The sequence below is a fragment of the Salvelinus alpinus genome, chromosome 12 (genome assembly GCF_045679555.1).
Source record: "Salvelinus alpinus chromosome 12, SLU_Salpinus.1, whole genome shotgun sequence".
NCBI classification, from domain to species: domain Eukaryota; kingdom Metazoa; phylum Chordata; class Actinopteri; order Salmoniformes; family Salmonidae; genus Salvelinus; species Salvelinus alpinus.
Genome location: NC_092097.1, coordinates 37,971,953 through 37,999,316, shown reverse-complemented (window position 1 = coordinate 37,999,316; position 27,364 = coordinate 37,971,953). Strand labels below are relative to the sequence as shown.

The 27,364-nt window shown below is 42.4% G+C and overlaps 1 protein-coding gene across 2 annotated transcripts in view; it reads right to left on the bottom strand.

Moving 5' to 3' along the window:
• LOC139536108 (receptor-type tyrosine-protein phosphatase gamma-like) overlaps positions 1-27,364 on the bottom strand; it is a 259,097-nt gene that overhangs the window by 41,191 nt on the left and 190,542 nt on the right. For both annotated transcript variants that reach the window (XM_071336268.1, XM_071336269.1), the window contains exons 9-13: positions 15,549-15,721; positions 12,461-12,569; positions 12,241-12,290; positions 11,303-12,068; positions 9,138-9,276 (exon numbers count right to left, since the gene is read on the bottom strand). In XM_071336268.1, coding sequence (XP_071192369.1) covers positions 9,138-9,276; positions 11,303-12,068; positions 12,241-12,290; positions 12,461-12,569; positions 15,549-15,721 — 1,237 coding nt within the window. The remainder of the gene's footprint in view (positions 1-9,137; positions 9,277-11,302; positions 12,069-12,240; positions 12,291-12,460; positions 12,570-15,548; positions 15,722-27,364) is intronic.

The following is a 27,364-nucleotide window of genomic DNA, read 5'->3' as shown; positions in this document are numbered from 1 at the left end:
GTGGTTTCTGTTAGATGAGGTTGTAATAAACAGAGTGGTGTCTGTTAGATGAGGTTGTAATAAACAGAGTGGTTTCTGTTAGATGAGGTTGTAATAAACAGAGTGGTTTCTGTTAGATGAGGTTGTAATAAACAGAGTGGTTTCTGTTAGATGAGGTTGTAATAAACATAGTGGTTTCTGTTAGATGAGGTTGTAATAAACAGAGTGGTTTCTGTTAGATGAGGTTGTAATAAACAGAGTGGTTTCTGTTAGATGAGGTTGTAATAAACAGAGTGGTTTCTGTTAGATGAGGTTGTAATAAACAGAGTGGTTTCTGTTAGATGAGGTTGTAATAAACAGAGTGGTTTCTGTTAGATGAGGTTGTAATAAACAGATTGGTTTCTGTTAGATGAGGTTGTAATAAACAGAGTGGTTTCTGTTAGATGAGGTTGTAATAAACAGAGTGGTTTCTGTTAGATGAGGTTGTAATAAACAGATTGGTTTCTGTTAGATGAGGTTGTAATAAACAGAGTGGTTTCTGTTAGATGAGGTTGTAATAAACAGAGTGGTTTCTGTTAGATGAGGTTGTAATAAACAGAGTGGTTTCTGTTAGATGAGGTTGTAATAAACAGAGTGGTTTCTGTTAGATGAGGTTGTAATAAACATAGTGGTTTCTGTTAGATGAGGTTGTAATAAACAGAGTGGTTTCTGTTAGATGAGGTTGAAATAAACATAGTGGTTTCTGTTAGATGAGGTAGTAATAAACAGAGTGGTTTCTGTTAGATGAGGTTGTAATAAACAGAGTGGTTTCTATTAGATGAGGTTGTAATAAACAGAGTGGTTTCTGTTAGATGAAGTTGTAATAAACAGAGCGGTTTCTGTTAGATGAGGTTGAAATAAACATAGTGGTTTCTGTTAGATGAGGTTGTAATAAACAGAGTGGTTTCTGTTAGATGAGGTTGTAATAAACAGAGTGGTTTCTGTTAGATGAGGTTGTAATAAACAGAGTGGTTTCTGTTAGATGAGGTTGTAATAAACAGAGTGGTTTCTGTTAGATGAGGTTGTAATAAACAGAGTGGTTTCTATTAGATGAGGTTGTAATAAACAGAGTGGTTTCTGTTAGATGACGTTGTAATACACATTGTGGTTTCTGTTAGATGAGGTTGTAATAAACAGAGTGGTTTCTGTTAGATGAGGTTGTAATAAACAGAGTGGTTTCTGTTAGATGAGGTTGTAATAAACAGAGTGGTTTCTGTTAGATGAGGTTGTAATAAACAGAGTGGTTTCTGTTAGATGAGGTTGTAATAAACAGAGTGGTTTCTGTTAGATGAGGTTGTAATAAACAGAGTGGTTTCTGTTAGATGAGGTTGTAATAAACAGAGTGGTTTCTGTTAGATGAAGTTGTAATAAACAGAGTGGTTTCTGTTAGATGAGGTTGTAATAAACAGAGTGGTTTCTGTTAGATGAGGTTGTAATAAACAGAGTGGTTTCTGTTAGATGAAGTTGTAATAAACAGAGTGGTTTCTGTTAGATGAAGTTGTAATAAACATAGTGGTTTCTGTTAGATGAGGTTGTAATAAACAGAGTGGTTTCTGTTAGATGAGGTTGTAATAAACAGAGTGGTTTCTGTTAGATGAGGTTGAAATAAACATAGTGGTTTCTGTTAGATGAGGTTGTAATAAACAGAGTGGTTTCTGTTAGATGAGGTTGTAATAAACAGAGTGGTTTCTATTAGATGAGGTTGTAATAAACAGAGTGGTTTCTGTTAGATGACGTTGTAATACACATTGTGGTTTCTGTTAGATGAGGTTGTAATAAACAGAGTGGTTTCTGTTAGATGAGGTTGTAATAAACAGAGTGGTTTCTGTTAGATGAGGTTGTAATAAACAGAGTGGTTTCTGTTAGATGAGGTTGTAATAAACATAGTGGTTTCTGTTAGATGAGGTTGAAATAAACATAGTGGTTTCTGTTAGATGAGGTTGTAATAAACATAGCGGTTTCTGTTAGATGAGGTTGAAATAAACATAGTGGTTTCTGTTAGATGAGGTTGTAATAAACAGAGTGGTTTCTGTTAGATGAGGTTGTAATAAACAGAGTGGTTTCTATTAGATGAGGTTGTAATAAACAGAGTGGTTTCTGTTAGATGACGTTGTAATACACATTGTGGTTTCTGTTAGATGAGGTTGTAATAAACAGAGTGGTTTCTGTTAGATGAGGTTGTAATAAACACAGTGGTTTCTGTTAGATGAGGTTGTAATAAACAGAGTGGTTTCTGTTAGATGAGGTTGTAATAAACATAGTGGTTTCTGTTAGATGAGGTTGTAATAAACAGAGTGGTTTCTGTTAGATGAGGTGGTAATAAACAGAGTGGTTTCTGTTAGATGAGGTTGTAATAAACAGAGTGGTTTCTGTTAGATGATGTTGTAACAAACAGAGAGGTTTCTGTTAGATGAGGTTGTAATAAACAGAGTGGTTTCTGTTAGATGAGGTTGTAATAAACAGAGAGGTTTCTGTTAGATGAGGTTGTAATAAACAGAGTGGTTTCTGTTAGATGAGGTTGTAATAAACAGAGTGGTGTCTGTTAGATGAGGTTGTAATAAACAGAGTGGTTTCTGTTAGATGAGGTTGTAATAAACAGAGTGGTTTCTGTTAGATGACGTTGTAATAAACATTGTAGTTTCTGTTAGATGAGGTTGTAATAAACAGAGTGGTTTCTGTTAGATGAGGTTGTAACAAACAGAGAGGTTTCTGTTAGATGAGGTTGTAATAAACAGAGTGGTTTCTGTTAGATGAGGTTGTAATAAACAGAGTGGTTTCTGTTAGATGAGGTTGTAATAAACAGAGTGGTGTCTGTTAGATGAGGTTGTAATAAACAGAGTGGTTTCTGTTAGATGAGGTTGTAATAAACAGAGTGGTTTCTGTTAGATGAGGTTGTAATAAACAGAGAGGTTTCTGTTAGATGAGGTTGTAATAAACAGAGCGGTTTCTGTTAGATGAGGTTGTAATAAACAGAGTGGTTTCTGTTAGATGAGGTTGTAATAAACATAGTGGTTTCTGTTAGATGAGGTTGTAATAAACATAGTGGTTTCTGTTAGATGAGGTTGTAATAAACAGAGTGGTTTCTGTTAGATGAGGTTGTAATAAACAGAGTGGTTTCTTTTAGATGAGGTTGTAATAAACAGAGCGGTTTCTGTTAGATGAGGTTGTAATAAACATAGTGGTTTCTGTTAGATGAGGTTGTAATAAACATAGTGGTGTCTGTTAGATGAGGTTGTAATAAACAGAGCGGTTTCTGTTAGATGAGGTTGTAATAAACATAGTGGTTTCTGTTAGATGAGGTGGTAAAAAAACAGAGTTGTTTCTGTTAGATGAGGTTGTAATAAACAGAGTGGTTTCTTTTAGATGAGGTTGTAATAAACAGATTGGTTTCTGTTAGATGAGGTTGTAATAAACATAGTGGTTTCTGTTAGATGAGGTTGTAATAAACAGAGTGGTTTCTGTTAGATGAAGTTGTAACAAACAGAGTGGTTTCTGTTAGATGAGGTTGTAATAAACAGAGTGGTTTCTGTTAGATGAGGTTGTAATAAACAGAGTGGTTTCTGTTAGATGAGGTTGTAATAAACAGAGCGGTTTCTGTTAGATGAGGTTGTAATAAACAGAGCGGTTTCTGTTAGATGAGGTTGTAATAAACAGAGCGGTTTCTGTTAGATGAGGTTGTAACAAACAGAGTGGTTTCTGTTAGATGAGGTTGTAATAAACATAGTGGTTTCTGTTAGATGAGGTTGTAATAAACAGAGTGGTTTCTGTTAGATGAGGTTGTAATAAACATAGTGGTTTCTGTTAGATGAGGTTGTAATAAACAGAGTGGTTTCTGTTAGATGAGGTTGTAATAAACATTGTGGTTTCTGTTAGATGAGGTTGTAATAAACATTGTGGTTTCTGTTAGATGAGGTTGTAATAAACATAGTGGTGTCTGTTAGATGAGGTTGTAATAAACAGAGCGGTTTCTGTTAGATGAGGTTGTAATAAACAGAGCGATTTCTGTTAGATGAGGTTGTAATAAACAGAGTGGTTTCTGTTAGATGAGGTTGTAATAAACAGAGCGGTTTCTGTTAGATGAGGTTGTAATAAACATTGTGGTTTCTGTTAGATGAGGTTGTTATAAACAGAGTGGTTTCTATTAGATGAGGTTGTAATAAACATTGTGGTTTCTGTTAGATGAGGTTGTAATAAACAGAGTGGTTTCTCTTAGATGAGGTTGTAATAAACAGAGTGGTTTCTGTTAGATGAGGTTGTAATAAACAGAGTGGTTTCTGTTAGATGAGGTTGTAACAAACAGAGTGGTTTCTGTTAGATGAGGTTGTAATAAACATAGTGGTTTCTGTTAGATGAGGTTGTAATAAACAGTGTGGTTTCTGTTAGATGAGGTTGTAATAAACAGAGTGGTTTCTGTTAGATGAGGTGGTAATAAACAGAGTGGTTTCTGTTAGATGAGGTTGTAATAAACAGAGCGGTTTCTGTTAGATGAGGTGGTAATAAACAGAGTGGTTTCTGTCAGATGAGGTTGTAATAAACAGAGCGGTTTCTGTTAGATGAGGTGGTAATAAACAGAGTGGTTTCTGTTAGATGAGGTTGTAATAAACAGAGCGGTTTCTGTTAGATGAGGTTGTAATAAACAGAGTGGTTTCTGTTAGATGAGGTGGTAATAAACAGAGTGGTTTCTGTTAGATGAGGTTGTAATAAACATAGTGGTTTCTGTTAGATGAGGTTGTAATAAACAGAGTGGTTTCTGTTAGATGAGGTTGTAATAAACATAGTGGTTTCTGTTAGATGAGGTTGTAATAAACAGAGTGGTTTCTGTTAGATGAGGTTGTAATAAACATAGTGGTTTCTGTTAGATGAGGTTGTAATAAACAGAGCGGTTTCTGTTAGATGAGGTGGTAATAAACATAGTGGTTTCTGTTAGATGAGGTTGTAATAAACAGAGTGGTTTCTGTTAGATGAGGTTGTAATAAACAGAGTGGTTTCTTTTAGATGAGGTTGTAATAAACAGAGCGGTTTCTGTTAGATGAGGTTGTAATAAACATAGTGGTTTCTGTTAGATGAGGTTGTAATAAACATAGTGGTGTCTGTTAGATGAGGTTGTAATAAACAGAGCGGTTTCTGTTAGATGAGGTTGTAATAAACATAGTGGTTTCTGTTAGATGAGGTGGTAATAAACAGAGTTGTTTCTGTTAGATGAGGTTGTAATAAACAGAGTGGTTTCTTTTAGATGAGGTTGTAATAAACAGATTGGTTTCTGTTAGATGAGGTTGTAATAAACATAGTGGTTTCTGTTAGATGAGGTTGTAATAAACAGAGTGGTTTCTGTTAGATGAAGTTGTAACAAACAGAGTGGTTTCTGTTAGATGAGGTTGTAATAAACAGAGTGGTTTCTGTTAGATGAGGTTGTAATAAACAGAGTGGTTTCTGTTAGATGAGGTTGTAATAAACAGAGCGGTTTTTGTTAGATGAGGTTGTAATAAACAGAGTGGTTTCTGTTAGATGAGGTTGTAATAAACAGAGCGGTTTCTGTTAGATGAGGTTGTAATAAACAGAGCGGTTTCTGTTAGATGAGGTTGTAATAAACAGAGCGGTTTCTGTTAGATGAGGTTGTAACAAACAGAGTGGTTTCTGTTAGATGAGGTTGTAATAAACATAGTGGTTTCTGTTAGATGAGGTTGTAATAAACAGAGTGGTTTCTGTTAGATGAGGTTGTAATAAACATAGTGGTTTCTGTTAGATGAGGTTGTAATAAACAGAGTGGTTTCTGTTAGATGAGGTTGTAATAAACATTGTGGTTTCTGTTAGATGAGGTTGTAATAAACATTGTGGTTTCTGTTAGATGAGGTTGTAATAAACATAGTGGTGTCTGTTAGATGAGGTTGTAATAAACAGAGCGGTTTCTGTTAGATGAGGTTGTAATAAACAGAGCGGTTTCTGTTAGATGAGGTTGTAATACACATTGTGGTTTCTGTTAGATGAGGTTGTAATAAACAGAGTGGTTTCTGTTAGATGAGGTTGTAATAAACATAGTGGTTTCTGTTAGATGAGGTTGTAATAAACAGAGTGGTTTCTGTTAGATGAGGTTGTAATAAACATTGTGGTTTCTGTTAGATGAGGTTGTAATAAACAGAGTGGTTTCTGTTAGATGAGGTTGTAATAAACAGAGTGGTTTCTGTTAGATGAGGTTGTAATAAACATTGTGGTTTCTGTTAGATGAGGTTGTAATAAACATTGTGGTTTCTGTTAGATGAGGTTGTAATAAACATAGTGGTTTCTGTTAGATGAGGTTGTAATAAACAGAGCGGTTTCTGTTAGATGAGGTTGTAATAAACAGAGTGGTTTCTGTTAGATGAGGTTGTAATAAACAGAGCGGTTTCTGTTAGATGAGGTTGTAATAAACATTGTGGTTTCTGTTAGATGAGGTTGTTATAAACAGAGTGGTTTCTATTAGATGAGGTTGTAATAAACATTGTGGTTTCTGTTAGATGAGGTTGTAATAAACAGAGTGGTTTCTCTTAGATGAGGTTGTAATAAACAGAGTGGTTTCTGTTAGATGAGGTTGTAATAAACAGAGTGGTTTCTGTTAGATGAGGTTGTAACAAACAGAGTGGTTTCTGTTAGATGAGGTTGTAATAAACAGAGTGGTTTCTGTTAGATGAGGTTGTAATAAACAGAGTGGTTTCTGTTAGATGAGGTTGTAATAAACAGAGTGGTTTCTGTTAGATGAGGTGGTAATAAACAGAGTGGTTTCTGTTAGATGAGGTTGTAATAAACAGAGCGGTTTCTGTTAGATGAGGTGGTAATAAACAGAGTGGTTTCTGTCAGATGAGGTTGTAATAAACAGAGCGGTTTCTGTTAGATGAGGTGGTAATAAACAGAGTGGTTTCTGTTAGATGAGGTTGTAATAAACAGAGCGGTTTCTGTTAGATGAGGTTGTAATAAACAGAGTGGTTTCTGTTAGATGAGGTGGTAATAAACAGAGTGGTTTCTGTTAGATGAGGTTGTAATAAACATAGTGGTTTCTGTTAGATGAGGTTGTAATAAACAGAGTGGTTTCTGTTAGATGAGGTTGTAATAAACAGAGTGGTTTCTGTTAGATGAGGTTGTAATAAACAGAGCGGTTTCTGTTAGATGAGGTGGTAATAAACAGAGTGGTTTCTGTTAGATGAGGTTGTAATAAACAGAGCGGTTTCTGTTAGATGAGGTGGTAATAAACAGAGTGGTTTCTGTTAGATGAGGTTGTAATAAACAGAGCGGTTTCTGTTAGATGAGGTGGTAATAAACAGAGTGGTTTCTGTTAGATGAGGTTGTAATAAACAGAGCGGTTTCTGTTACATGAGGTGGTAATAAACAGAGTGGTTTCTGTTAGATGAGGTTGTAATAAACAGAGCGGTTTCTGTTAGATGAGGTGGTAATAAACATAGTGGTTTCTGTTAGATGAGGTGGTAATAAACATAGTGGTTTCTGTTAGATGAGGTGGTAATAAACAGAGTGGTTTCTGTTAGATGAGGTTGTAATAAACAGAGCGGTTTCTGTTAGATGAGGTGGTAATAAACATAGTGGTTTCTGTTAGATGAGGATGTAATAAACATAGTGGTTTCTGTTAGATGAGGTGGTAATAAACAGAGCGGTTTCTGTTAGATGAGGTTATAATAAATTCAAAAAGGATACAATTAACAAAAACATTATCAACTATCTACACACAATACCCCATAATGACAAAGTGAAAACATATTCACATCCCTGAGTAAATACTTTGTCGAAGCAGCTTTGGCAGTGATTACAGCTGTGAGTCTTCCTGGGTAAGTTTCTAAGAGCTTTCCACACCTAGATTGTGCAACATTTCCCCATTATTCTTTAAAAAATGATTCAAGCTCTGTCAAATTGGTTGTTGATCATTGCTAGACAACCATTTTCAGGTCTTGCCATCAAAACTGTAACTCGGCCATTCAGGAACATTCACTGTCTTCTTGGTAAGCAACTCCAGTGTACATTTGGCCTTGTGTTCTAGGTTATTGTCCTGCTGAAAGGTGAATCCATCTCCCAGTGTCTGTTGGAAAGCAGACCAAACTAGTTTTTCCTCTAGGATTTTGCCTGTGCTTAGCTCCATTCCTTAACGATTACAAGCATACCCATAATATGTTGCAGCCACCACTATGCTTGGAAATATGGTGAGTAATGTATTGGATTTGCCCCAAACATAACACTTTGTATTCAGGACAAAAAGTTCATTGCTTTGACACATTTTTTTGCAGGATCACCTTAGTGCCTTGTTGCAAACAGGATGCATGTTTTGTTTTCTCCTACCACAGCCATTACATGTTGTGACTGTTTATGTTACCATTGGCCTCTTGGTGAAATCCATGAGCTGTTTCCTTCCTCTCCGGCAACTGCATGTATCTTTGTAGTGACTTGGTGTATTGATACACTATCCAAATTGTCATTAATAACTTCACCATGCATGAAGGGTTATTCAATGTCTGCTTTTTTGTATTTTAACCATCTACCAATAGGTGCTCTTCTTTGCAAGGCATTGGAAAACCTCCCTGGTCTTTGAGGTTGAATGTGTTTGAAATTCACTGCTCGAATGAGGGACCTTACAGAAAATAATTCAAAAAACATAATTCCACTTTGACATTATGGGGTACTTACTGTGTGTAGGTCAGTGACCCCCCAAACATATATTTTAAATTCAGGCTGAAAATGTGGAAAAAGGTGTGAACACTTTCTGAAGATTGAAATACTGTCAAAACTACTGTCCAACGGATTTGTAATGGACTGCCATAGACTCAATTCAAAAAAGTAAACATTGGCCTTTGATTACATCACCTTTTTTTTTTACATGGTGGGGTCTGGAAAATGCACACACACCTAGCATGTGTGACGAGGCAGAGCAGGGTGAGGGCTGAGACCACCACCAGGGGTCAGTAGGGGTTAGGGTTAGTAACCCAGTAATATAATAATATAACATCATATATAATACCTCCAGTAGACCAGGACAGCCAGTAGCATGACGAGGCAGAGCAGGGTGAGGGCTGAGACCACCACCAGGGGTCAGTAGGGGTTAGGGTTAGTAACCCAGTAATATAATAATATAACATCATATATAATACCTCCAGTAGACCAGGACAGCCAGTAGCATGACGAGGCAGAGCAGGGTGAGGGCTGAGACCACCACCAGGGGGACGATCCACTCCATCCTGCCCACCCCAGGGTGAGAGCTGCGGGTCATGTTGGACACACTAGTTCTGTCTGGAAAGGTGGAGGGGTGGAATGGGAGACAGACACAGAGGCTGAGACACAGAGACATCTACTCCAAAAACACTTTAACACACAAAAGTCAAATCAAAGTGAGATTATTCAGATTATTTGGGTCACTCATGGAAGCTTCAGCCTTCAAACAACCAATTCCACTTCAGAAAAGACTGTGTAGCTCCACTATTTATATATTTATACTGCTCTACCAAGCAAAAAGGCAGTAACTGCTCATAGCATGGAACAGAGAAAAAAGGCTTTTATTTACCTTGGTTTCACAGTAACTTTATGCAGTTACTGCTAACATGACCCCCATTTTCTTCAAAACACAACACAATAGAGGCAGGATACATGTCCACATGATTAAGCATGTATTTAATGTAGCAAAAATGACATGAACTAATTTTCAACCAAATGAGCAGTTACTGTCTTTTTGCTTGGTAAGGCAGCATACATTTACACATCATTTCAGTGTGATGGCTTCATCAGTAGGGTGAATTTATTTTATTTTATTTAACCTTTATTTACCTAGGCAAGTCAGTTAAGAACAAATTCTTATTTACAATGACAGTAAGTGACTAGGTTTACCCTGAGGCTTGGAGCGCTACTCATCTAAATTTGATTATTCAGAATGAATAAGAACATTTATAAGAGAGCATTGACAAACACTTTGTTATTCATTTAACAAATACCCTGCTTTACTTTCTCTGTTTTATTCCTGGCTCTTAGGCAGACAGTTTGGTCTTGAAAATATGCCTCAGAGCATGCCCCAAACTAATGGCACCTCAGGCTAGGTAATGCCACCTCGGGCTAGGTAATGCCACCTCGGGCTAGGTAATGCCACCTCGGGCTAGGTAATGCCACCTCGGGCTAGGTAATGCCACCTCGGGCTAGGTAATGGCCACCTCGGGCTAGGTAATGGCCACCTCGGGCTAGGTAATGGCCACCTCGGGCTAGGTAATGGCCACCTCGGGCTAGGTAATGGCCACCTCGGGCTAGGTAATGGCCACCTCGGGCTAGGTAATGGCCACCTCGGGCTAGGTAATGGCCCCTCAGGCTAGGTAATGGCCCCTCAGGCTAGGTAATGGCCCTTCAGGCTGTAGAATAGTTACATTACTTTCTCTAGGGCTCTCTCTGTGTGATATTATGGTGGCACTCAGAAATGTTGCTATTTGTCTCAGTCTATTGTCACATACTGAAGCTGGGGCTGGTCCCAAGGCTAATGTTTAAAATAGGCCCTGCCTGTTAGGTCTAAATATTGTGTTAAATATCTCCAGTGTACAACTATACTCAACAAAAATATAAATGCAACATGTAAAGTGTTTGTCCTATGTTTCATGAGCTGAAATAAAAGATCCCAGAAATGTTCCATAGGCACAAAAAGCCTATTTCTACGGACAACGAACACAATTGCATTTTATCAATAGGAATTTCAATTCACAGAGATACCGTGACGAGATCCTGAGGCCCATTGTTCGTGCCATTCATCCGCCGTCATCACCTCATGTCTCAGCATGATAATGCACGTCCCCATGTTGCAAGGATCTATACACAATTCCTGGAAGCTGAAAATGACCCAGTTCATCCATGGCCTGCATTCTCACCAGACATGTCACCCATTGAGCATGTTTGGGATGCTCTGGATCGACAGCATGTTCCAGTTCTCTCCAATATCCAGAAACTTCGCACAGCCATTGAAGAGGAGTGGAACAACATTTCACAGGCCACAATCAACAGACTGATCAACTCTGTGCAAAGGAGATGTGTCGCGCTGCATGAGGCAAATGGTGGTCACACCAGATATTTTTGTTAAAGGTATCTGTGACCAACTGATGCCTATTTGTACTCCCAGTCACGTGAAATCCATAGATTATTGCCAAATTAATTTATTTCAATTGACAGATTTCGTTATATGAACTGTAACTCAGTAAAATCTTTGAAATTGTTGCGTGTATAATTTTGTTCAGTGTAGTTGTGCTAAAAAGAGGAAAATGATATGGGTTATACAAAGAGTTCTACTCACCAGTGTGAACAGAGAAAGGCCAAAGGCTCTTCTCCCCACCAGTCTTTGGGGAGTGTGTTGGGCTCTGGGGAATCTGCATCTCTCTCTCTGCTGTGTCCTTCTTTGACTGCACCGTGGGCCCTGAGCTACTGTCCACTCTGAAAAGTTGGTCCTCCCCTACACTGGGAGGCACAGTGGTGCTGTTAGCCACAGGCTCTCCCTGCCCCTGTCCTTTCTCTTTGGCTGTGGGGGTAGGGACATAGGAGTAGGGCACTTTGACCACGGTGCTGTTCATCTTTGTCTCCACCTCATCAGGCGCTGTCTTGTTATTCTTCTTCCTCCTGTCGTCTTCCCCTTTATCCTTCTCTCCCTCCTCCCCCTCGGCCTCGGCCTCCCTGTCCACCCCTGCCTCCTCCTCCGCTGTGGGGGTGTCCATGTCAGAACCACCCTGACGGGCTGTAGGGAGCTCAGTGGAGGCCTGGGACTGGGCAGGCTGGCGGCTGGGAATGGGACCCGGGCCAGGATTAGACCCAGGGCTGGCTGTAGGGGCCTGGGTGGGCCAGAGAGAGCCAGGCAGGGAAGAGATGACCCCTCCGCTGAAGCCCAGGCCGGCCAGCAGTGTGCTGGTCACCACCGATGCCACCGTGGCCTGACTGCCGCTGGAGGATGGGCCGATACCCCCCGTAGCCATGGAGACAAAGGAGAAGGGGAGGCCAGAGGAGGTCCAGGTGGAGGAGCCGGAGCTGATAGGAGCCATGTCCGCCGAGGAGGCTGGGGAGACGGTGGGCTGGGGGAAAGAGGAGAGAGAGAAGGAGAGGGGTATGGGGTGGAGAAAACGAGAGAGAAAGTGAGAGAGAGAGAGTTAGTATCATGCCATATCAAATCATGTTGGATCATCACAAAATAAATTGTTATGCTGCCATCTTCTGGACAAAACAAATGATCTGTACTTTACTCACCATTCCAGTTTTCACTATCCGTGTTCCCTCAAATATCCTGGTGGTGTTAGCTGGAAGACCAAACAGAGGAAAATATTACACATGCATTTGGAACAAAGACAAGTGTTTGTTCTTAGTATTTAACTATCTCTGATCATTTTAAAACTGGACGTTAGGATTATGTGACTCCATCCATAGGGCTGTACTGTATATGCTGTGTTATGGTGTGTTGTGTGGTTACCGCTGAACAGCAGAGTCTGGCTGAAGTCACTGCGTAGGTCTCTATGGCACACTGCCTGGACTCTGAACAGATACAGGATGTCTGGAGACACGTGGGTTATCACTGCCTTCTGTAGGATGGACACAGAGGCAGAGAGAGCAAGAGAAAGAATGAGAGTCTGACAGACAGACACAGTGTTGTCACAGAGAGACAGACACACCCTGTCATAGAGTCCTGTACATATGGGACATCCACACTACATAAAAGGCCTAAGTAAACGATTCACATGTGATTAACATTCAGTGTGTGTCAATACTGGCAGCTCACACCCATGATAGGGATCCATAGCGTCTGTTCTATCCTCACCTACCCTTTACTCCTCTCTGTGTCCTCACCTACCCGTTCTGTGTCCTTACCTGTCCATCACTGCAATGTCTGACGCATCAGGGGCTAGTCTGGTTAAAGTTAATTACGTCAGAGATGGTCTCCAGAATGGACGGTTATTGCATTGGCCGAAGGGGAGATGAGAGGAGGGGATGTGAAACTAAGGGCTTGAGTGGTTTTCAATTGATTCAATTGTGATTGCAGGAAGCCTGCAGTTCCCTGATATAACCCAGATAAGGACGGAGATTGAAAATAAAAATGGAAATGAAGTGGGCAGAGAATGGGGAAAGGGGGCTGACGTGAGGGAAGAATGAAGGAGTGTGGTGATATGGCAAAGGAAAAGAGAGAGAGCGAGATTGATTGTAGGCAAAGAGAAGAGAGATGGACGTCTCTGCATCGTCTCTCCTGAGACATTGTTTTCCTGCAGTCTATGTTTATTCCTTTAAAATGATTGTTCACAGCCAAATCCTCCTCTGTATGGCCTCATATATACAGTTGAAGTCAGAAGTTTACATACACCTTAGCCAAATACATTTAAACTGAGTTTTACACAATTCCTGACATTTAACCCTGGTAAAGATTTCCTGTCTTAGGTCAGTTAGGATCTCTACTTTATTTTAAGAATGTGAAATGACAGAATAATAATAGAGAGAAATATTTATTTCACTCTTCTTGGAAGGCTTTCCACTAGATATTGGTACATTTCTGCGGCATTGGTGCGGGGACTTTCTTCCATTCAGCCACAACAGCATTAGTGAGGTCGGGCACTGATTAGGCCTTGTTGGGCGATTAAGCCTGGCTCGCAGTCGGCGTTCCAATTCATCCCAAAGGTGTTCGATGGGGTTGAGGTCAGGGCTTTGTGCAGGCCAGTCAAGTTCTTCCACACCTATCCCGAGAAACCATTTCTATATGGACCTCACTTTGTGCACGGTAGCATTGTCAACAATGCAGGGAAACTGTTATAGCCTCGCTACTGTTATTTTTTACTGTTGTTTTATTTATTTACTTACCTATTGTTCACATAATACCTTTTTTGCACTGTTGGTTAGAGCCTGTAAGCATTTCACTGTAAGGTCTACACCTGTTGTATTCGGCGCACGTGACAAATAAACTTTGATTTGATTTGTCATGCTGAAACAAGAAATGGCCTTGCCACAAACTTGAAAGCACAGAATAGTCTAGAATGTCATTGTATGCTGTAGCATTAAGATTTCCTTTCACTGGAACTAGGGGTCCTAGCCCGAACCATGAAAAACAGCCCCAGACCATTAATCCTCCACCACCAAACTATACAGTTGGCAGTCTGCATTGGGGCAGTTAGCAATCTCCTGGCATCCGCCAAACCCAGATTTGTCTGTCGGACTGCCAGATGGTGAAGCGTGAATCATCACTCCAGAGAACGCGTTTCCACTGCTCCAGAGTCCAATGGCAGCGAGCTTTACACCACTCCATCCAACGCTTGGCATTGCGCATGGTGATCTTAGGCTTGTGTGCGGCTGCTCGGCCATGGAAACCCATTTAATGAAGCTCCTGACAAACAGTTCTTGTGCCTACGTTGCTTCCAGAGGCAGTTTGGAACTCGGTAGTGAGTGTTGCAACCGAGCACAGACAATTTTTATGCACTAAGCGCTTCAGCAGTTGCCGGTCCCGTTCTGTGGAACTTGTGTGGCCTACCACTTCATGGCTGAGCCGTTGTTACTCCAAGATGTTTCCACTTCCCAATAACAGCACTTACAGTTGACCAGCTCTATCAGGGCAGACATTTGATGAACTGACTTGTTGGAAAGGTGGCACATTGAAAGTGCCACATTGAAAGTCACTGAGCTCTTCAGTAAGGCCATTCCACTGCCAATGTTTGCCTATGGAGATTGTTTGTCTATTGGGTGTCCACATACATATGTATATATATTGTATTTAGAGGATGAGACAAGTTAGCCTCCATTTGGCAAGTCTAAATAGTCAACACATCCAAGTTGGAAACTAACGTGAAGGCGTGAACTATATCAACAACAACCACTGGCTGAATGAGAAGACTGCCATGATGTCTTTAAAAATAAAACTTCACTGAGATCTCACGTTACAGTGACGGTACGACCCAGACGTGGTGTGCATCTCACCTCTCACTGACACATTAGACTGGAGGGAGCTGAGCCCATCGGACACATCACAGTGGGAGTCTCGGTGCAGTGTGTGTGTCATGGACTGTTCTCTCTACCGCACGGCAAGCGGTACCGATGCACAAGTCTGGAACCAACAGGACCCTGAACAGCTTCTACCCCCAAGCCATAAGACTGCTGAATTGTTAGTTAAATAATTAACCAAATAGCTTCCCAGGACTATCTGCATTGACACTCTTTGCACTAACTATTTTTCCCAGTCACTTTATCCTTAGCTATATTTACATATCTACCCCAATGACCTCGTACCCCTGCACATTGACTCAGTTGTGGTATCCCGTATATACTTTATAGCCAAGTTCTCGTTACTTATTGTGTATTTATTCCTTGTGTTATTATGTTTTCTATTATTTAGATTTTTTTCTCTCTGCAATGTTGGGAAGCCGTAAGTAAGCATTTCACTGTTGGTCTACACCTGATGTTTACAAAGCATGTGACCAATAAAATGTGATTTGATTTGTGACAGACAGACCTGGAATGTCTATTTCCAGCCAGGCAACTGTGACCGACTGACAGTCTGTACAGCGTTCTCTGTCTGTGTGTCTCACCATGTTCTGGTCCCCAGTCTTCTCGTAGGCCACGTCACTCTTCATCCAGCTGTAGGAGACCATGAAGCTGGTGATAGGCGGGTGGTAGACCACTAGCGGGCGCTGCCAGCTCACCACCAGGGCAGTGCCGTTCAGTGGCTGGATCTTCATGTTGACCGGGGCACTGCTGCAAACTGGTGAGGGAGGGAGGTGGGGGGGAAGGAGGGAGGGAGGTGTGGGGGGGGGGGGTTGGGGAAGGAAAATCAGAATGGAGAGGGAAGGAGGGGTGAAAGAGAGGGAAGAGGAATGAGGAGACGGATGGATTGAGAGAAACGATAAACACATTATTTATTTGACAATAAAAACCACCCTGGGCGGAAGAGGATAGGATAGAGAGAAAGAGCAAGAGAAAGCCTTGAGGACTTGTTTTTCTGAGGAATGAAGCGATGATGGTGACAGAAACAGGTAAAAAATAAAAGGATTCACACGGCGCGGCGGACTGCTGGTTGTGTTTACATCTCACCAGCTCTCAGTCTGATCTGATAATGGCAAGGTGTGTGTGTGCTACATGGGTGGGTCGCAGGCAGGCAGCCTGAGGAGAAACTACATATTTTATTACTGTCTGACTGCTGACTCATCCAGCCGTTGGTTTCCAGAGGAGCAGCTTTAACCAGACTGAAAGAATACATAAGCTCAATACATAAGACACTAGCCTTGGGCCTCAACACACAGGGCTCTGGTATAGTCCAACCAACCAGTCTCTAGGGTACTGGATGGAGCGATGGAGGAGTGGAGAGACGGAGATAGAGGGATGGAGGAAGGAGGAAGTAGGAATGGAGGGATGAAGGAATAGAGAGATATAGAGATGGTGGAAGTAGGGATGGAATGGTGGAGATCTAAAGAGTTAGAGGAATGGAGGAAGGTGGGAAGAAGGATTGGAGGGGTGGAGGGATAGAGACCAGGGTCTGTAGACTGGAGGAGTGAATGTGTGTGATGAATCTGAAACAGGAGTCAGGCATGTGTAGTGTTGTTGACAACTTCTTTAGTCATCTTCTGTGGTTCTATATTTAAGTGAGTGAGTCGTCTCATCTGTGGTACTAGAGAATAGGATGACTCACTCACTCACACACTGTATGGCTGCAGTACTATACTTAACCTCAAGGTGGTGATGTAGGCCACAGTATGGTCACGAAAAGACATCCATATCCATGTGTCCTTCCTGTCTGTCTGTCTGTCTGTCTGTCTGTCTGTCTGTCTGTCTGTCTGCGCATGGAATGTTGAGTTACTAGACAACGGATTCAGAGGCTGTCTACAACCAGTGTCAAGGCAGGAAGCTCTACCTTTTCTGTCTTAGATTGCTCCATTATTCCAATGAAAAAATTATGTGAAAGTAGAGAGGAGAGCAGAGAGGAGCAAGGAGAGCAGGAGAGCAGAGAGGAGAGCAGAGAGGAAGAAAGAGGAGAGGAGGCGAGAGGAGGAAAGAGGAGAGGAGAGCAGAGAAGGAGAGAAGAGAGCAGAGAGGAGGAGAAAGGAGAGCAGAGAGGAGGAGAAAGGAGAGCAGAGAGGAGGAGAGAGGAGAGCATAGAAGAGGAGAGAGGAGAGCAGAGAAGAGATGAGGAGAGCAGAGGAGAGATGAGGAGAGCAGAGGAGAGATGAGGAGAGCAGAGGAGAGCAGAAAAGAGGAGGGAGGAGAGCAGAGAGGAGGATAAGAGAGGAGGAGAGGGGCTATTGTACTGTATCTACATACAGTTGAAGTCGGAAGTTTACATACACTTAGGTTGGAGTCATTAAAACTTGTTTTTCAACCACTCCACACATTTCTTGTCAACAAACTATAGTTTTGGCAAGTCGGTTAGGACATCTACTTTGTACATGACACAAGTCATTTTTCCAACAATTGTTTACAGACAGATTATTTCACTTATAATTCACTGTATCACAATTCCAGTGGGTCAGAAGTTTACATAAACTAAGTTGACTGTGCCTTTCAACAGCTTGGAAAATTCCAGAAAAGTATGTCATGGCTTTAGAAGCCTCTGATAGCCTAATTGACATCAATTTAGTCAATAGGAGGTGTACCTGTGGATGTATTTCAAGGCCTACCTTCAAACTCAGTGCCTCTTTGCTTGACATCATGGGAAAATCAAAAGAAATCAGCCAAGACCTCAGAAAAAAATTGTAGACTTCCACAAATCTGGTTCATCATTGGGAGCAATTTCCAAACGCCTGAAGATATCACGTTCATCTGTACAAACAATAGTACGCAAGTATAAACACAATGGGACGACGCAGCCGTCATACCGCTCAGGAAGGAGATGCGTTCTGTCTCTTAGAGATGAACGTACTTTGGTGCGAAAGGTGCAAATCAATCCCAGAACAACAGCAAAGGACCTTGTGAAGATGCTGGAGGTACAAAAGTATCTATATCCACAGTAAAATGAGTCCTATATCGACATAACCTGAAAGGCCGCTCAGCAAGTTAGAAGCCACTACTCCAAAACCGCCATAAAAAAAGCCAGACTACGGTTTGCAACTGCACATGGGGACAAAGATCGTACTTTTTGGAGAAATGTCCTCTGGTCTGATGAAACAAAAATAAAACTGTTTGGCCATAATGACCATCATTATGTTTGGAGGAAAAAGGGGGATGCTTGCAAGCCGAAGAACACCATGCCAACTGTGAAGCACGGGGGTGGCAGCATCATGTTTTGGGGGTGCTTTGCTGCAGGAGGGACTGGTTCACCTCACAAAATAGATCACATCACGAGGAGGAAAATTATGTGGATATATTGAAGCAACATCTCAAGACATCAGTCAGGAAGTTAAGCTTGGTCGCAAATGAGTCTCTCAAATGGACAATGACCCCAAGCATACTTCCAAAGTTGTGGCAAAATAGCTTTAGGACAACAAAGTCAAGGTATTGGAGTGGCCATCACTAAGCCCTGACCTCAATCCTATAGAAAATGTGTGGGCAGAACGGAAAAGTGTGTGGGAGCAAGGAGGTCTACAAACCTGACTCAGTTACACCAGCTCTTTCAGGAGGAATGGGCAAGAATTCACCCAACTTATTGTGGGAAGCTTGTGGAAGGCTACCTGAAACGTTTGACCCAAGTTAAACAATTTAAAGGCAATGCTACCAAATACTAATTGAGTGTATGTAAACTTCTGATCCACTGGGAGTGTGATGAAAGAAATAAAAGCTGAAATAAATAATTCTCTCTACTATTATTCTGACATTTCACATTCTTAAAATAAAGTGGTGATCCTAACTGACCAAAGACAGGACATTTTTATTAGGATTAAATGTCAGGAATTGTGAAAAACTGAGTTTAAATATATTTGGCTAAGGTGTATGTAAACTTCCGACTTCAACTGTATATATGAGTAGACCCAGGGATCAGAGAGGAGACGTCTGAGAGAAAGGGAGAGAGAAAATGGGACAGAAATGGAAGAGGAAATGGAAGAAAGATGAGAGAGAGACAGAGCAATTTCACAACTTAATTTGTATGACAATTTGTATGTGTGCATATTAATGATGATTACTCAGTCATGTAGCCTGTTACAGCGCTAGCTCCAACTTCATCACAATCACTCCCATTCAATTCTCTCTGCCAGCCACACTCAAAACAAAGAGAGCTGACGTTTAAAGAGGCAGGGGCCTTTCTGGATGAACTCGAACGGTTTTAGCAGAGCCTCAACTAACAATGTTTGTAATGCAAAATAAAGCAATGAAAAATATTTTATACAAAGACAAAGAAAGGCAATACACAACTGAAAGACTGATTGACTGAATGAACGTATGAGTGAATATGGATTCAAATAATCAAACTAATCATCAAGGTTCAATAATTTGAATCAGCTGTGTAGTGTTAGGGCAAAAACCAAAACGTGCACCCCTTGGGGTCCCCAGGACCAAGTTTGTGAAACGCTGGTACAGACAAACGACAGGCACTAAGTGAAAGACTGAGTAGCATGGTGAGAAGTAGCGTAAGGTCAGATCAGATTAGCTATATTGGTACCTCTGGATGTGTCTGGTGACTGACTGACTGACTGAATGTAAGAGAGTGTATACTGTGGTACCTCTGGATGTGTCTGGTGACTGACTGACTGACTGAATGTAAGAGAGTGTATACTGTGGTACCTCTGGATGTGTCTGGTGACTGACTGACTGACTGACTGAATGTAAGAGAGTGTATAGTGTGGTACCTCTGGGTGTGTCTGGTGACTGACTGAATGTAAGAGAGTGTATAGTGTGGTACCTCTGGATGTGTCTGGTGACTGACTGAATGTAAGAGAGTGTATAGTGTGGTACCTCTGGATGTGTCTGGTGACTGACTGACTGACTGAATGTAAGAGTGTATACTGTGGTACCTCTGGATGTGTCTGGTGACTGACTGACTGACTGACTGAATGTAAGAGAGTGTATACTGTGGTACCTCTGGATGTGTCTGGTGACTGACTGACTGACTGAATGTAAGAGAGTGTATACTGTGGTACCTCTGGATGTGTCTGGTGACTGACTGACTGACTGAATGTAAGAGAGTGTATACTGTGGTACCTCTGGATGTGTCTGGTGACTGACTGACTGACTGAATGTAAGAGAGTGTATAGTGTGGTACCTCTGGATATGTCTGGTGACTGACTGAATGTAAGAGAGTGTATAGTGTGGTACCTCTGGATGCGTCTGGTGACTGACTGACTGACTGAATGTAAGAGAGTGTATACTGTGGTACCTCTGGATGTGTCTGGTGACTGACTGACTGACTGAATGTAAGAGAGTGTATACTGTGGTACCTCTGGATGTGTCTGGTGACTGACTGACTGACTGAATGTAAGAGAGTGTATACTGTGGTACCTCTGGATGTGTCTGGTGACTGACTGACTGACTGACTGAATGTAAGAGAGTGTATACTGTGGTACCTCTGGATGTGTCTGGTGACTGACTGAATGTAAGAGAGTGTATAGTGTGGTACCTCTGGATGTGTCTGGTGACTGACTGAATGTAAGAGAGTGTATAGTGTGGTACCTCTGGATGTGTCTGGTGACTGACTGACTGACTGACTGAATGTAAGAGAGTGTATACTGTGGTACCTCTGGATGTGTCTGGTGACTGACTGACTGACTGAATGTAAGAGAGTGTATAGTGTGGTACCTCTGGATGTGTCTGGTGACTGACTGAATGTAAGAGAGTGTATAGTGTGGTACCTCTGGATGTGTCTGGTGACTGACTGACTGACTGAATGTAAGAGAGTGTATAGTGTGGTACCTCTGGATGTGTCTGGTGACTGACTGACTGAATGTAAGAGAGTGTATACTGTGGTACCTCTGGATGTGTCTGGTGACTGACTGACTGACTGAATGTAAGAGAGTGTATAGTGTGGTACCTCTGGATGTGTCTGGTGACTGACTGAATGTAAGAGTGTATAGTGTGGTACCTCTGGATGTGTCTGGTGACTGACTGAATGTAAGAGAGTGTATAGTGTGGTACCTCTGGATGCGTCTGGTGACTGACTGACTGAATGTAAGAGTGTGTATAGTGTGGTACCTCTGGATGTGTCTGGTGACTGACTGAATGTAAGAGTGTATAGTGTGGTACCTCTGGATGTGTCTGGTGACTGACTGAATGTAAGAATGTATAGTGTGGTACCTCTGGATGTGTCTGGTGACTGACTGACTGACTGAATATAAGAGAGTGTATACTGTGGTACCTCTGGATGTGTCTGGTGACTGACTGAATGTAAGAGAGTGTATAGTGTGGTACCTCTGGATGTGTCTGGTGACTGACTGAATGTAAGAGAGTGTATAGTGTGGTACCTCTGGATGCGTCTGGTGACTGACTGACTGACTGAATGTAAGAGAGTGTATACTGTGGTACCTCTGGATGTGTCTGGTGACTGACTGACTGACTGACTGAATGTAAGAGAGTGTATAGTGTGGTACCTCTGGATGTGTCTGGTGACTGACTGAATGTAAGAGAGGGTATACTGTGGTACCTCTGGATGTGTCTGGTGACTGACTGACTGACTGACTGAATGTAAGAGAGTGTATAGTGTGGTACCTCTGGATGCGTCTGGTGACTGACTGACTGAATGTAAGAGAGTGTATACTGTGGTACCTCTGGATGTGTCTGGTGACTGACTGACTGACTGAATGTAAGAGAGTGTATAGTGTGGTACCTCTGGATGTGTCTGGTGACTGACTGAATGTAAGAGAGTGTATACTGTGGTACCTCTGGATGTGTCTGGTGACTGACTGAATGTAAGAGAGTGTATAGTGTGGTACCTCTGGATGTGTCTGGTGACTGACTGACTGACTGACTGACTGAATGTAAGAGAGTGTATACTGTGGTACCTCTGGATGTGTCTGGTGACTGACTGACTGAATGTAAGAGAGTGTATACTGTGGTACCTCTGGATGTGTCTGGTGACTGACTGACTGACTGACTGAATGTAAGAGAGTGTATACTGTGGTACCTCTGGATGTGTCTGGTGACTGACTGACTGACTGAATGTAAGAGAGTGTATACTGTGGTACGTCTGGATGTGTCTGGTGACTGACTGACTGACTGACTGAATGTAAGAGAGTGTATAGTGTGGTACCTCTGGATGTGTCTGGTGACTGACTGAATGTAAGAGAGTGTATAGTGTGGTACCTCTGGATGTGTCTGGTGACTGACTGAATGTAAGAGAGTGTATAGTGTGGTACCTCTGGATGTGTCTGGTGACTGACTGACTGACTGAATGTAAGAGAGTGTATAGTGTGGTACCTCTGGATGTGTCTGGTGACTGACTGACTGACTGACTGAATGTAAGAGAGTGTATACTGTGGTACCTCTGGATGTGTCTGGTGACTGACTGACTGACTGAATGTAAGAGAGTGTATACTGTGGTACCTCTGGATGTGTCTGGTGACTGACTGACTGACTGAATGTAAGAGAGTGTATACTGTGGTACCTCTGGATGTGTCTGGTGACTGACTGACTGACTGAATGTAAGAGAGTGTATAGTGTGGTACCTCTGGATATGTCTGGTGACTGACTGAATGTAAGAGAGTGTATAGTGTGGTACCTCTGGATGCGTCTGGTGACTGACTGACTGACTGAATGTAAGAGAGTGTATACTGTGGTACCTCTGGATGTGTCTGGTGACTGACTGACTGACTGAATGTAAGAGAGTGTATACTGTGGTACCTCTGGATGTGTCTGGTGACTGACTGACTGACTGAATGTAAGAGAGTGTATACTGTGGTACCTCTGGATGTGTCTGGTGACTGACTGACTGACTGACTGACTGAATGTAAGAGAGTGTATACTGTGGTACCTCTGGATGTGTCTGGTGACTGACTGAATGTAAGAGAGTGTATAGTGTGGTACCTCTGGATGTGTCTGGTGACTGACTGAATGTAAGAGAGTGTATAGTGTGGTACCTCTGGATGTGTCTGGTGACTGACTGACTGACTGACTGAATGTAATAGAGTGTATACTGTGGTACCTCTGGATGTGTCTGGTGACTGACTGACTGACTGACTGAATGTAAGAGAGTGTATAGTGTGGTACCTCTGGATGTGTCTGGTGACTGACTGAATGTAAGAGAGTGTATAGTGTGGTACCTCTGGATGTGTCTGGTGACTGACTGACTGACTGAATGTAAGAGAGTGTATAGTGTGGTACCTCTGGATGTGTCTGGTGACTGACTGACTGAATGTAAGAGAGTGTATACTGTGGTACCTCTGGATGTGTCTGGTGACTGACTGACTGACTGAATGTAAGAGAGTGTATAGTGTGGTACCTCTGGATGTGTCTGGTGACTGACTGAATGTAAGAGTGTATAGTGTGGTACCTCTGGATGTGTCTGGTGACTGACTGAATGTAAGAGAGTGTATAGTGTGGTACCTCTGGATGCGTCTGGTGACTGACTGACTGAATGTAAGAGTGTGTATAGTGTGGTACCTCTGGATGTGTCTGGTGACTGACTGAATGTAAGAGTGTATAGTGTGGTACCTCTGGATGTGTCTGGTGACTGACTGAATGTAAGAATGTATAGTGTGGTACCTCTGGATGTGTCTGGTGACTGACTGACTGACTGAATATAAGAGAGTGTATACTGTGGTACCTCTGGATGTGTCTGGTGACTGACTGAATGTAAGAGAGTGTATAGTGTGGTACCTCTGGATGTGTCTGGTGACTGACTGAATGTAAGAGAGTGTATAGTGTGGTACCTCTGGATGCGTCTGGTGACTGACTGACTGACTGAATGTAAGAGAGTGTATAGTGTGGTACCTCTGGATGTGTCTGGTGACTGACTGAATGTAAGAGAGTGTATACTGTGGTACCTCTGGATGTGTCTGGTGACTGACTGACTGACTGAATGTAAGAGAGTGTATACTGTGGTACCTCTGGATGTGTCTGGTGACTGACTGACTGACTGAATGTAAGAGAGTGTATAGTGTGGTACCTCTGGATATGTCTGGTGACTGACTGAATGTAAGAGAGTGTATAGTGTGGTACCTCTGGATGCGTCTGGTGACTGACTGACTGACTGAATGTAAGAGAGTGTATACTGTGGTACCTCTGGATGTGTCTGGTGACTGACTGACTGACTGAATGTAAGAGAGTGTATACTGTGGTACCTCTGGATGTGTCTGGTGACTGACTGACTGACTGAATGTAAGAGAGTGTATACTGTGGTACCTCTGGATGTGTCTGGTGACTGACTGACTGACTGACTGAATGTAAGAGAGTGTATACTGTGGTACCTCTGGATGTGTCTGGTGACTGACTGAATGTAAGAGAGTGTATAGTGTGGTACCTCTGGATGTGTCTGGTGACTGACTGAATGTAAGAGAGTGTATAGTGTGGTACCTCTGGATGTGTCTGGTGACTGACTGACTGACTGACTGAATGTAAGAGAGTGTATACTGTGGTACCTCTGGATGTGTCTGGTGACTGACTGACTGACTGAATGTAAGAGAGTGTATAGTGTGGTACCTCTGGATGTGTCTGGTGACTGACTGAATGTAAGAGAGTGTATAGTGTGGTACCTCTGGATGTGTCTGGTGACTGACTGACTGACTGAATGTAAGAGAGTGTATAGTGTGGTACCTCTGGATGTGTCTGGTGACTGACTGACTGAATGTAAGAGAGTGTATACTGTGGTACCTCTGGATGTGTCTGGTGACTGACTGACTGACTGAATGTAAGAGAGTGTATAGTGTGGTACCTCTGGATGTGTCTGGTGACTGACTGAATGTAAGAGTGTATAGTGTGGTACCTCTGGATGTGTCTGGTGACTGACTGAATGTAAGAGAGTGTATAGTGTGGTACCTCTGGATGCGTCTGGTGACTGACTGACTGAATGTAAGAGTGTGTATAGTGTGGTACCTCTGGATGTGTCTGGTGACTGACTGAATGTAAGAGTGTATAGTGTGGTACCTCTGGATGTGTCTGGTGACTGACTGAATGTAAGAATGTATAGTGTGGTACCTCTGGATGTGTCTGGTGACTGACTGACTGACTGAATATAAGAGAGTGTATACTGTGGTACCTCTGGATGTGTCTGGTGACTGACTGAATGTAAGAGAGTGTATAGTGTGGTACCTCTGGATGTGTCTGGTGACTGACTGAATGTAAGAGAGTGTATACTGTGGTACCTCTGGATGTGTCTGGTGTATAGTGTGGTACCTCTGGATGCGTCTGGTGACTGACTGACTGACTGAATGTAAGAGAGTGTATACTGTGGTACCTCTGGATGTGTCTGGTGACTGACTGACTGACTGACTGAATGTAAGAGAGTGTATAGTGTGGTACCTCTGGATGTGTCTGGTGACTGACTGAATGTAAGAGAGTGTATACTGTGGTACCTCTGGATGTGTCTGGTGACTGACTGACTGACTGACTGAATGTAAGAGAGTGTATAGTGTGGTACCTCTGGATGCGTCTGGTGACTGACTGACTGAATGTAAGAGAGTGTATACTGTGGTACCTCTGGATGTGTCTGGTGACTGACTGACTGACTGAATGTAAGAGAGTGTATAGTGTGGTACCTCTGGATGTGTCTGGTGACTGACTGAATGTAAGAGAGTGTATACTGTGGTACCTCTGGATGTGTCTGGTGACTGACTGAATGTAAGAGAGTGTATAGTGTGGTACCTCTGGATGTGTCTGGTGACTGACTGACTGACTGACTGAATGTAAGAGAGTGTATAGTGTGGTACCTCTGGATGCGTCTGGTGACTGACTGACTGAATGTAAGAGAGTGTATACTGTGGTACCTCTGGATGTGTCTGGTGACTGACTGACTGACTGAATGTAAGAGAGTGTATAGTGTGGTACCTCTGGATGTGTCTGGTGACTGACTGAATGTAAGAGAGTGTATACTGTGGTACCTCTGGATGTGTCTGGTGACTGACTGAATGTAAGAGAGTGTATAGTGTGGTACCTCTGGATGTGTCTGGTGACTGACTGACTGACTGACTGAATGTAAGAGAGTGTATACTGTGGTACCTCTGGATGTGTCTGGTGACTGACTGACTGAATGTAAGAGAGTGTATACTGTGGTACCTCTGGATGTGTCTGGTGACTGACTGACTGAATGTAAGAGAGTGTATACTGTGGTACCTCTGGATGTGTCTGGTGACTGACTGAATGTAAGAGAGTGTATAGTGTGGTACCTCTGGATGTGTCTGGTGACTGACTGAATGTAAGAGAGTGTATAGTGTGGTACCTCTGGATGTGTCTGGTGACTGACTGACTGACTGAATGTAAGAGAGTGTATACTGTGGTACCTCTGGATGTGTCTGGTGACTGACTGACTGACTGACTGAATGTAAGAGAGTGTATACTGTGGTACCTCTGGATGTGTCTGGTGACTGACTGACTGACTGAATGTAAGAGAGTGTATACTGTGGTACCTCTGGATGTGTCTGGTGACTGACTGACTGACTGAATGTAAGAGAGTGTATACTGTGGTACCTCTGGATGTGTCTGGTGACTGACTGACTGACTGAATGTAAGAGAGTGTATAGTGTGGTACCTCTGGATATGTCTGGTGACTGACTGAATGTAAGAGAGTGTATAGTGTGGTACCTCTGGATGCGTCTGGTGACTGACTGGTGACTGACTGACTGACTGAATGTAAGAGAGTGTATACTGTGGTACCTCTGGATGTGTCTGGTGACTGACTGACTGACTGAATGTAAGAGAGTGTATACTGTGGTACCTCTGGATGTGTCTGGTGACTGACTGACTGACTGACTGAATGTAAGAGAGTGTATACTGTGGTACCTCTGGATGTGTCTGGTGACTGACTGAATGTAAGAGAGTGTATAGTGTGGTACCTCTGGATGTGTCTGGTGACTGACTGAATGTAAGAGAGTGTATAGTGTGGTACCTCTGGATGTGTCTGGTGACTGACTGACTGACTGACTGAATGTAAGAGAGTGTATACTGTGGTACCTCTGGATGTGTCTGGTGACTGACTGACTGACTGAATGTAAGAGAGTGTATAGTGTGGTACCTCTGGATGTGTCTGGTGACTGACTGAATGTAAGAGAGTGTATAGTGTGGTACCTCTGGATGTGTCTGGTGACTGACTGACTGACTGAATGTAAGAGAGTGTATAGTGTGGTACCTCTGGATGTGTCTGGTGACTGACTGAATGTAAGAGAGTGTATACTGTGGTACCTCTGGATGTGTCTGGTGACTGACTGAATGTAAGAGAGTGTATAGTGTGGTACCTCTGGATGTGTCTGGTGACTGACTGACTGACTGACTGAATGTAAGAGAGTGTATAGTGTGGTACCTCTGGATGCGTCTGGTGACTGACTGACTGAATGTAAGA